Consider the following 11,714-nt stretch of genomic DNA (forward strand, 5'->3'; position numbering starts at 1 on the left):
GCCACGTCCTTGTCACCCCCACATCCTTGTCACCTCCCTGCCATTTCTTTGTCACCCCCTTCCCTTTGTCACCTCCTTGCACCCTCTGCCCTCTCCCCACCTTGTCACCAGCAAAATTTTGGGGTCCCCCCTGCCCCCCCCCAATTTTGGAGTCACATCCCCATTTTTGGGTCCCACTCACATTTTTGGGGTCCCTTTTCCCCCATTTTGGCGTTCCCCCCATTTTTGGGATCCCTTTTCCCCCATTTTATGGTCCCCCTTTTTTCCCCATTTTGGGGACCCACCCCTCATCTTTGCGGTCCCTTTCCCCCATTTTGGTGTTCCCCCCATTTTTGGGATCCCTTTCCCCTCATTTTTAGGATCCCCTTTCTTCCCCATTTTTCAGGTCCCTTTTTCCCCCATTTTTGGGATTCCTTTTCCCCCATTTTTAGGGTCCCCTTTTTTCCCAATTTGGGTCCCACCCCCCATATTTGGGGTCCCTTTTGCCCCATTTTAGGGTTCCCTTTTCCCCCATTTTTAGGGTCCCAGCCCCATTTTTAGGGTCTGTTTTTTTCCCCATTTGAGGTCCCACACCCATTTTTGGAGTCCCTTTTTTCCCCCATTTTTAGGGTCCCTTTTCCCCCATTTTGGGGTCTCACCCCCATTGTTGGCGTCCCTTTCCCCCCATTTTTATGGTTCCCTTTCCCCCCATTTTTGAGGTCCCCTCTTTTCCCCATTTTAAGGTCTCACCCCCCATTTCTGGGGTCCCTTTTCCCCCCATTTTTAGGATCCCCTTTTTCCCCCATTTTTAGGGTCCCTTTTTTTCCCAATTTGGGTCCCACCCCTCATTTTTGGGGTCCCTTTTGCCCCATTTTAGGGTCTGTTTTTTTCCCCATTTGAGGTCCCACCCCCATTTTTGGAGTCCCTTTTTTCCCCCATTTTTAGGGTCCCGTTTTTCCCCATTTTGGGGTCTCACCCCCATTGTTGGCATCCCTTTCCCCCCATTTTTGAGGTCCCCTCTTTTCCCCATTTTAAGGTCTCACTCCCCATTTCTGGGGTCCCTTTCCCCCCATCTTTAGGATCCCCTTTTTTCCCCATTTTTAGGGTTCCCTTTTCCCCCCCCATTTGAGGTCCCACACCCATTTTTGAGTCCTTTTTTTCCCCCCATTTTGGGGTCCCTTTCCCCCATTTTTTGGGTCCCACCCCCATTTTTAGGCTCCCCCTTTCCCCATCCCCCCAATTTGGTGCTCTCCCCTTCCCCCCTCCCCTCACCCCAAACCCTTTTCCCCCCTTCCCCACAAAAACCAAACCCGGGGATTGTCCCAAACTCCCGTTTATTACCCAAACCCCCCCAAAAAACGCCCCCAAATCCCTCTGGGAATTTTTTGGGGGGGGTCAGGACACCAAGACCCCCCCGGGCCCCCCCTTGTTCCCCTCGGGGCCGTCCCTGGGGGCGGATTTGGGGTCGTCCTCCCCCACCAGGCGAATGTTGTGGCGTTCCCGAAACTCCGAGAGCTCCCGGCCCTTGGCCTGCAGCTGCTGAGCCAGGGCCTCGATCAGCTTGGAGATCTGGGGGGAAAAACCGGGAAAACGGGAAATTTGGGAATGTGGGAAATGGGGGAAAAGAGAGAGACTTGGTTAGAGTGGAGATCTGGGGGGTAAAATGGGGAAAATGGGAAATTTGGGAATTGGGGAAATGGGGGAAAAGAGAGAGACTTGGTTAGAGTGGAGATCTGGGGGGAAAAAAGGGGAAAATGGGGAACTTGGGAATATGGGAAATGGGGGAAATGGGGAGAAAGAGAAAGACTTGGTTAGAGTGGAGATCTGGGGGGAAAAACGGGGAAAATGGGAAATTTGGGAATGTGGGAAATGAGGGAAAAGAGAGAGACTTGGTTAGAGTGGAGATCTGGGGGGAAAAACAGGGAAAATGGGAAATTTGGAATATAGGAAATGGGGGAAATGGGGAGAAAGAGAGAGACTTGGTGAGAGTGGAGATCTGGGGGGAAAAACGGGGAAAATGGGGAAATTGGGAATGTGGGAAATGGGGGAAAAGAGAGAGACTTGGTGAGAGTGGAGATCTGGGGGGAAAAAACGGGGAAAATGGGAAATTTGGGAATGTGGGGAAATGGGGGAAAAGAGAGAGAATCAATCAGCTTGGAGATTTGGGGGTAGAATGGGGAAAATTGGAAATTGGGGGAAATGGGGGAAAAGAGAGAGACTTGGTGAGAGTGGCGATCTGGGGGAAAAACAGAGGAAATGGGAAAATTTGGAATATGGGAAATGGGGGAAATGGGGTTTTTATGGGATCTCAGTGGGTTTGGGGCTATCCCATTGGGTTTTTATGGGATCCCAGCAGGTTTAGGGCTATCCCAATGGTGTTTTATGGGATCCCAGCAGGTTTAGAGCTATCCCAATGGATTTTTATGGGATCCCAGGGTGGTTTTGGGGTCACAGACCTGCTCCCTGTTGCTCTCCAGGGCGGGCAGCACCTCCTTGACCGTCCTCTCCACCAGCACCCCCCCGACCATGCGGAAACATTTCCGGGTGGGATCCACCTCCCGCAGGGTCTCGATCACCAGCCTGGGGCAGTGTCCCAAATACACCCCAAATATATCCCAAATACACCCCAAACATACCCCAAATACACCCCAAACATACCCCAAATATTCCCTAAATATACCCCAAATACACCCCAAACATACCCCAAATATATCCCAAATACCCCCCAAACATATCCCAAATATACCCCATACATATCCCAAATACACCCCAAACATACCCCAAATATATCCCAAATATATCCCAAATACACCCCAAACACACCCTGATCCACTCCCAACACACCCCAAATCCCCATCCCAAATACACCCCAACCCTGACCCCAAATCCCTGTGCCAAATCCACCCTAAATATACCCCAAATACACCCCAAATACTCATCCCAAATCTACCCAAATTTCCATCCCAAATCCCGACCCCAAATCCCCAAATCCCCCATTCCCAATCTCCAATCCCGACCCCAAACCCTCCAGTCACAATCCCAAACCCAAATCCTCACCCCAAACCCCCCAATCCTAATCTCCAATCCCAACCCCAAACCTCTGACCCCAAACCCCCCAAACTGGACCCCAATGCCCACAAACACTGATCTCAAATCCCCCATGCCCAAACCCCTTCAATCCCATGCCCAAACCCCCCAAACTGGACCCCAATCCTGCTCCCAAACCCCCCAATCCCCCTAATCCCGACCCTATGTCCCCCAATCCCCCTAATCCCAACCCCAAACCCCCCAATCCTGACCCCAATCCCCATAATCCCGCTCCCAAACCCCCCAATACCCCTAATCCCAACCCCAAATCCCCAATCCCGACCCCAAGCCCCCCATCCTTGACCCCAAACTCCCCAATCCCGCTCCCAAACCCCCCAATCCCGACCCCAAACCCCCCAATCCCGACCCCAAACCCCCCAATTCTGACCCCAAACCCCCCATCCTTGACCCCAAACCCCCCAATCCTTACCCCAAACCCCCCAAACCCCCCTGACCCACGTGTGCTCGTTGAGCTCCAGCTCCAGCTCTGCTGCCTTGGAGGCCAAACCCCGCTGGTCCTGCCGCAGGCGGTTAAACCGGGACACCACCTGCGCCAAACTGGGATCACTGGGATGGACTGGGAGGGCTGGGAGGGGCTGGGAATGGACTGGGATGGGAACTGGGGTAACTGGGAGACACTGGAATGGACTGGGAAGGCTGGGAGGGGCTGGGAGTGGACTGGGAGGGGACTGGGATAGGCTAGAAACCACTGGGAAGGACTGGGAATGGACTGGGAGCCACTGGGAACGGACTGGGATGGGAACTGGGGTAACTGGGAGACACTGGGATGGACTGGGGAGGCTGGGAGGGGCTGGAAATGGATTGGGATGGGAAGTGGAACAAACTGGGAGCCACTGGGACGGACTGGGGGGGGGGAACTGGGTTAACTGGGAGCCACTGGAATGGACTGGGAACCACTGGGAGGGGCTGGGAATGCACTGGGATGGGGCTGGTGCAGATTGGGAGCCACTGGGACAAACTGGGGAGGGCTAGGATGGGAACTGGGTTAACTGGGAGCCACTGGGACGGACTGGTGGGGGTTGGGATGGGACTGGGGTGGATTGAAAGACGCTGAAAATGGACTGGGATGGACTGGGAGGGACTGGGAATGGGATGGGGATCGACTGGAATGGGACTGGGAATAGGGATGGGAAAAACTGGGAAAAACCAGGATTGGGATAAATCAGGAGTGGAGAAACGGGAGTGGGACTGGATTGGGGTAAACTGGGATTGGGGAACTGGGAATGGGATTGGAGAGTTCAGAGTGGGACGGACTGGGATCAACTGGGATTGGACTGGGATGAACCAGGATCAGGATGAACTGGGAATGGGGAACTGGGAATGGGATAAATCCCTGGGATTGGGGTTGGGATCCCACCGGGGGCTTGGGGAGCCCCCCGGGATGAGAGGGAACCCCTCAACTCCAAAGCAGCACCCCCAACCTTATCAGAAACCCCTCCCCATTATCAGGGACCCCTCCCCATTATCACGGACCCCTCCTCATTATCAGGGACCCCTCCTTGTTATCAAGGACCCCTCCCCATTATCAGGGACCTGTCCCCCCTTATCAGGGGACTCCTCCTCGTTATCAGGGATCCCTCTCCATTATCACAGAACCCTCTCCATTATCACCGTCTCCTCCTTGTTATCAAGGACCCCTCCCCGTTATCAGGGACCCCTCCTCATTATCAGGGATCCCTCTCCGTTATCAAGGACCCCTCTCCGTTATCAGGGATCCCTCCCCGTTATCAAGAACCCCTCCCCGTTATCAAAGACCCTTCCCCATTATAAAGGACCCCTCCCTCACTCCCATCCCCCCGCTCCCACAGACCCCCCCCCCCTCATCCCCACCTTCCCCTCGCTCTCCCCTCACTCCTCCTCCCCTCACATCTCCCGGGGACCCCTCCCCATGTCCCGGTCCCCCCGGACCTGCTCAGCGCTCAGCCCCTTCCCCGCCGGGGCCGCCCCTCGCCCCTTCCCCGGCTCCGCCATCTTGTCCCGCTCGGCTCCGCCCCTTCCGCTCCCGCCGCTCTCGCGCCGCCGCCACTTCCGGCCGCCATCTTGAGTGCGGGTGAGGCGGCGGCGCCGCCATCTTGGGTGAGGGCAGCGCCTGGAGGGGGGGGACTTTGGCCGCGCTGCCGCCGGCGGGGAATGTGCGGGAATGGGGGCGAGAAACGGGGGAAAATGGGGGGAAAAAAGGGGTTTGGGATGGGGGGAGGGCGGAGGTGCGGGGATTTGGGGGTTGGGGACGGGTAGGGGGGGTGGTGGGGGTAGTTTGGGGGTGTTCGGGGCACTATGGGAGGTGTTTGGGGCAGTTTGAGGGGGTCTGGGGTAGTTTTGGGGATGTTTGGGGGTGTTTGAGGCAGTTTCGGGGGGTGTTTGGGGCAGTTTGAGGGGGTCTGGGGTAGTTTTAGGGGTGCTTGGGGCAATTTTGGGTGTTTGGGGGGTCTGGGAGCAGTTTTTGGGGTGCTTGGGATACTTTGGGATCAACATTGGGGTAGCTGAGGGCATTTGGGGGGGTCATGGGGCAGTTATGGCTCACACCTGGGGCAGTTTTGGGTGTGTTTGGGGCAGTTTTGGGGGAGTTCCAAGTGCCCCCCCAGCCGTGTGACCCCTCCCCAATTTGGGGTGTCCCCCCCCCCAGGCTGAGGGTGGCCCCCCGGGCCCTGCTGTGCTGCCCCCCGAGAGCCTCGAGAGCCCCCCAGAGCTCCAGCACCTCGGGCAGGTACGGGGAGAACCCCAAAAACCCCAGGGGGACCCCAAAAATCCCGTGGAAGCCCCCAAAACCCCAGGGGGGGGGGGCTGGGGGTGACCCTGGGGGTGACCCCAGTTGTGTGGGGGGCGTTCAAGAGTGACCTTGCCCCCCATGGGGTGTCCCTGTCCCCAAGGGGGTGGCCTGTGATGTGACCCCAGTGCCCATAGGGTGACACCAATCCCTTTGAGGTGTCCCATGGGGTGACACCAGTCCCCATGGGGTGCCCTTGGTGTCCCCTCCCCACAGCCCCATGCCTGTGTCCTCCTGTCACTGTGAGGTCTCCTCAGTGTCCCATAACCATGGCAGTGTCCCCAGACCCCTTGGTGTCCCTGTGTCCCTCACAGTGTCCCCTCCCTGCAGCCCCACAGCCATGGCAGCTCCCCCAGATCCCGCAGTGTCCCCAGACCCATTGGTGTCCCCCTGTCCCTCACGGTGTCCCCTCCCCACAGCCCCACAGCCATGGCAGCGTCCCCAGCCCCTGCAGTGTCCCCAGGCCCATTGGTGTCCCCAGAGCCCTCGGTGTCCCCCTGTCCCTCACAATGTCCCCTCCCCACAGCCCCACAGCCATGGCAGCACCCCCAGCCTCCGCAGTGTCCCCAGACCCATTGATGTCCCCCTGTCCCTTCAGGTCCCTCACGGTGTCCCCTCCCCACAGCCCCACAGCCATGGCAGCCCCCGCAGTGTCCCCAGACCCCTCGGTGTCCCTCACGGTGTCCCCTCCCCACAGCCATGGCAGCGCCCCCAGCCCCCGCAGTGTCCCCAGACCCATTGATGTCCCTCACAATGTCCCCTCCCCGCAGCCCCACAGCCATGGCAGCACCCCCGGATCCCGCAGTGTCCCCAGACCCATTGGTGTCCCCGTGTCCCTCACAATGTCCCCTCCCCACAGCCCTACAGCCATGGCAGCGCCCCCAGCCCCTGCAGTGTCCCCAGACCCATTGGTGTCCCTCACAATGTCCCCTCCCCACAGCCCCACAGCCATGGCAGCGTCCCCAGATCCCTCAGTGTCCCCAGGCCCACCAGTGTCCCCAGACCCCTCGGTGTCCCTGTGTCCCTCACAATGTCCCCTCCCCACAGCCCCACAGCCATGGCAGCGCCCCCAGATCCCGCAGTGTCCCCAGGCCCATTGGTGTCCCCCTGTCCCTTCAGGTCCCTCACGGTGTCCCCTCCCCGCAGCCCCACAGCCATGGCAGCGTCCCCAGATCCCTCAGTGTCCCCAGACCCATTGGTGTCCCCGTGTCCCTCACGGTGTCCCCTCCCCACAGCCCCACAGCCATGGCAGCACCCCCAGCCCCCGCAGTGTCCCCAGGCCCATTGATGTCCCTCACAATGTCCCCTCCCCACAGCCCCACAGCCATGGCAGCTCCCTCAGACCCCGCAGTGTCCCCAGACCCATTGGTGTCCCTCACGGTGTCCCCTCCCCACAGCCCCGCAGCCATGGCAGCTCCCTCAGATCCCTCAGTGTCCCCAGGCCCCTCAGTGTCCCTCACAATGTCCCCTCCCCGCAGCCCCACAGCCATGGCAGCACCCCCAGATCCCTCAGTGTCCCCAGACCCATTGGTGTCCCCGTGTCCCTCACAATGTCCCCTCCCCGCAGCCCCGCAGCCATGGCAGCACCCCCAGACCCCTCAGTGTCCCCAGGCCCCCCGGGCGGGCTGGTGGCGGTGGCACAGGTGACATCCACGGCGGACAAGGAGCACAACTGGCAGCAGTGCTCGGGCCTGGTGCGGCGCGCGGCCGCCATGGGCGCCCGGGCCGTGTTCCTGCCCGAGGGCTTCGACTTCATCGGGGACAGCGCCCAGCACAGCCTGCAGCTGGCAGAGCCCCTGCACGGGGACACCGTGCGGCGCTACCGGCAGCTGGCCAGGTACGGGCACCGCGGGGGCACCGGGGTGGCACTGGGTGTGTGTGTCACCGTGTGTCCCCCAGGGAATGTGACAGTGTGTGTGTGTCACTGTGTGTGTGTGTGTGTGTGTGTCGCTGTGTGTGTGTGTCACTGTGTGTGTGTCACCGTGTGTCCCCAGGGGTGGCACTGTGTGTGTGTCACTGTGTGGGTGTATGTCACTGTGTATGTGTGGCACTGTGTGTGTCACTGTGTGTCCCCGGGGGATGTCACCGTGTGTGTGTCACTGTGTGTCCCCAGGGGATGGCACTGTGTGTGTGTGTGTCACTGTGTGTCCCCGGGGGATGGCACTGTGTGTGTGTGTGTCACTGTGTGTGTGTCACTGTGTGTGTGTGTCACTGTGTGTGTGTCACTGTGTGTCCCCAGGGAATGACAGTGTGTCCCTAGGGAATGGCACTGTGTGTCACTGTGTGTCCCCAGAGAATGACAGTGTGTGTGTGTCACCGTGTGTCCCCAAGGAATGACAGTGTGTCCCCAGGAATGTCCCTGTGTGTCCCCAGGCCATGTCCCTGTGTCCCCACTCATGTCCCTGTGTGTCCCCGGGCCATGTCCCTGTGTCCCCAGGAGTGTCCCTGTGTGTCCCCAGGGAGTGTGACGTGTGGCTGTCCCTCGGGGGTTTCCACGAGCGTGGCCAGGACTGGGACAGCACCGGCCGCATCTACAACTGTCACCTGCTGCTGGACAACTCGGGTGGGACACGGCCTCCCTGATCCTGTGCCACCCCTGTGCCACCCCTGTGCCACCCCGTGCCACCCCGTGCCACCCCCGTGTCCCCCAGTCCCTGTGTCCCCGACTTTCCCAACCCTTGGATGTCCCTGTGTCCCCGCTGTCCCCATATGTGGTGGTGGCCGTGTCCCCACCATTCCCACCCCCCTGGCTGTCCCTGCTGTCCCAGTGTCCCCAATGCCTCTGGCTGTCCCCAACCCCTCAGTGGCTGTCCCCAGTGTCCCCAACCCCCTGTGGCTGTCCCCAGGCTCTCTGGTGGCTGTCCCCAGGCTCTGTGGTGGCTGTCCCCAGTGTCCCCAATCCCCCCTGTGGCTGTCCTCAGGCTCTGTGGTGGCTGTCCCCAGGCTCTGTGGTGGCTGTCCCCAGTGTCCCCAACCCCTGGTGGCTGTCCCCAACCCCCTTGGTGGCTGTCCCCAGGCTCTGTGGTGGCTGTCCCCAGTGTCCCCAGGCTCGGTGGTGGCTGTCCCCAGTGTCCCCAACCCCTTGGTGGCTGTCCCCAGGCTCTGTGGTGGCTGTCCCCAGTGTCCCCAACCCCCTGGTGGCTGTCCCCAGGCTCTGTGGTGGCTGTCCCCAGTGTCCCCAACCCCCTGGTGGCTGTCCCCAGGCTCGGTGGTGGCCCTGTACCGCAAGCTGCACCTGTTTGACGCGGCGCTGCCGGGGCAGCCGGCGCTGAGCGAGAGCTCCTTCACCAACCCTGGCCAGGAGCTGCTGCCCCCCGTCGACACCCCCGTGGGCAAGGTACGGCCCCTGCTGTCCCCAAGTGTCCCCAAGTGTCCCCAAGTGTCCCCTGCCTTCACTGATCCCCGTGATTCCCAAAGAAACCTGGGCTTGGTTGTGCGTCACAGCCTGCGGTGCCCAGAGCTGACCCCAGCCCTGAGCCCAGCCCCGACCTCACAGTGCCCAGGGCTGGCCCAGGCTGTCCCCAATGTCCCCAATGTCCCCAGGTGGGGCTGGCCGTGTGCTGTGACCTGCGCTTCCCAGAGCTGTCCCCGGGTGTCCCCAGGTGTCCCCAATGTCCCCAATGTCCCCAGGTGGGGCTGGCCGTGTGCTGTGACCTGCGCTTCCCGGAGCTGTCCCCGGGTGTCCCCAATGTCCCCAATGTCCCCAGGTGGGGCTGGCCGTGTGCTGTGACCTGCGCTTCCCAGAGCTGTCCCAGGGTGTCCCCAATGTCCCCAGCTGGGGCTGGCCATGTGCTGTGACCTGCGCTTCCCAGAGCTGTCCCCAATGTCCCCAATGTCCCCAATGTCCCCAGGTGGGGCTGGCCGTGTGCTATGACCTGCGCTTCCCGGAGCTGTCCCAGGGTGTCCCCAATGTCCCCAATGTCCCCAGGTGGGGCTGGCTGTCTGCTATGACCTGCACTTCCCAGAGCTGGCCCAGGGTGTCCCCAATGTCCCCAATGTCCCCAGGTGGGGCTGGCTGTGTGCTATGACCTGCGCTTCCCAGAGCTGGCCCAGGCGCTGCGCGGGGCCGGTGCCCAAATCCTGACCTTCCCCTCGGCCTTCACCGTCCCCACCGGAGCTGCGCACTGGGAGGTGAGGGGACAACCATGGAGGGCTTGGGGACACGCTGGGGGGGGCTGGGGACACCTCTGGGGAGGTTGGGGTGCCTGTGCCATTGATTGTCCCCTGGTTCTGTCCCCTGGGTGACACACATGTCCTTTCCCAGTGGCAGCACTGACCCCTGAGGTGCTGCTGCGTGCCTGTGTCATTGAGTGTCCCTTGTGTCCCCCCTTAGTGACACCCCTGTGTCCCCCATGTCCCCTCGGTGACCCTGCTGTCCCCCAGGTGCTGCTGCGTGCCCGTGCCATCGAGTGCCCCCTGTGTCCCCCTGTCCCCTCAGTGTCCCCCTGTCCCCGGGTGCTGCTGTGTGCCCGTGCCATCGAGTGCCCCCCCCGTCCCCTCAGTGTTCCCCTGTCCCCAGGTGCTGCTGCATGCCCGTGCCATCGAGTGTCCCCCTGTCCCCTCAGTGTCCCCCTGTCCCCTCAGTGCCCCCCTGTCCCCAGGTGCTGCTGCGTGCCCGTGCCATCGAGTGCCCCCTGTCCCCCCATCCCCTCGGTGCCCCCCTGTCCCTAGGTGCTGCTGTGTGCCCATGCCATCGAGTGTCCTCCCCATCCCCAGTGTCCCCCTGTCCCCTCAGTGCCCCCCTGTCCCCTCAGTGTCCCCTGTCCCCAGGTGCTGCTGCGTGCCCGTGCCATCGAGTGCCCCCTGTCCCCTCAGTGTCCCCCCTGTCCCCTCAGTGTCCCCCCTGTCCCTAGGTGCTGCTGCATGCCCATGCCATCGAGTGTCCTCCCCATCCCCTCAGTGTCCCCCTGTCCCCTCAGTGCCCCCCTGTCCCCTCAGTACCCCCCTGTCCCCAGGTGCTGCTGCGTGCCCGTGCCATCGAGTGCCAGTGCTACGTGGTGGCCGCGGCGCAGACCGGCCGCCACAACGCCGCCCGCGCGTCCTTCGGGCACTCGCTGGTGGCCGATCCCTGGGGCGCCGTGGTGGCACAGTGCCACGAGGGGCCGGGGCTGTGCCTGGCCCACATCGACCTGCCCTACCTGGAGCAGGTGCGCAGGCAGCTGCCCGTGCACGGCCACCGCCGGGGGGACATCTACGGGACACCAACGGGGACACCGACGGGGACACCGGGGACGTGATGGCGCCGGGCGTGGGGCGAATCCACCGGGGTTTGCACCGGGTTTGCTTTTCTGTCCCCAAAATGGGATGGCACAGTGTGTCCTCCTTGTTCTTTTTGGGGTCCCAAATCAGCCCCAAATCTCCTACAATTCAGCCCCAAATCAGCATCAATTCAGTCTGAAATCAATCCCAAATGTGCATCAATTCAGTCCAAAATCAGCCCCAAATCAGCATCAATTCAGTCTGAAATCAATCCCAAATGTGCATCAATTCAGCCCCAAATCAGTCCCAAATCTGCCCTTTTGTCCCCAAAATGGGATGGCATAATGTGTCCTCCCTGCTCTTTTTGGGGTCCCAAATCAGTCCCAAATCCCCATCCATTCAGCCCCAAATATGCATCAATTCAGTCTGAAATCAATCCCAAATGTGCATCAATTCAGCCCCAAATCAGCCCCAAATCTGCCCTTTTGTACCCAAAACTGAATGGCACAATGTGTCCTCTCTGCTCTTTTTGGGGTCCCAAATCAGCACCAAATCTCCTACAATTCAGCCCCAAATCTGCACAAATTCAACCCCAAATCAGTTCCAAATCTGCATCAATTCAGCCCCAAATCAGCCCAAATTTGCACCGAATCAGCACTTTTGT

General features: G+C 60.7%; 2 protein-coding genes across 2 annotated transcripts; one reads left to right on the forward strand and one right to left on the reverse strand.

Annotated features, from left to right (window-relative positions):
* Positions 1 to 1,296: 1,296 nt before the first annotated feature.
* Positions 1,297 to 5,074, reverse strand: PFDN2 (prefoldin subunit 2). The gene is made up of 4 exons (XM_058042930.1): positions 4,996 to 5,074; positions 3,526 to 3,614; positions 2,436 to 2,559; positions 1,297 to 1,548 (listed from the first exon to the last, which is right to left on the reverse strand). The coding sequence occupies exons 1-4, from the start codon at positions 5,056 to 5,058 to the stop codon at positions 1,375 to 1,377; spliced, it is 450 nt and encodes a 149-aa protein (XP_057898913.1). The 5' UTR covers positions 5,059 to 5,074; the 3' UTR covers positions 1,297 to 1,374.
* Positions 5,075 to 5,174: 100 nt separating this feature from the next.
* Positions 5,175 to 11,613, forward strand: NIT1 (nitrilase 1). The gene is made up of 7 exons (XM_058042855.1): positions 5,175 to 5,219; positions 5,711 to 5,791; positions 7,419 to 7,688; positions 8,311 to 8,414; positions 9,055 to 9,188; positions 9,857 to 9,982; positions 10,807 to 11,613. Coding segments are annotated over exons 1-7 (999 nt in total). The 5' UTR covers positions 5,175 to 5,217; the 3' UTR covers positions 11,089 to 11,613.
* Positions 11,614 to 11,714: the final 101 nt, after the last annotated feature.

This window comes from Melospiza georgiana, chromosome 33 (genome assembly GCF_028018845.1).
Source record: "Melospiza georgiana isolate bMelGeo1 chromosome 33, bMelGeo1.pri, whole genome shotgun sequence".
In the NCBI taxonomy this organism is placed as follows: Eukaryota; Metazoa; Chordata; class Aves; order Passeriformes; family Passerellidae; genus Melospiza; species Melospiza georgiana.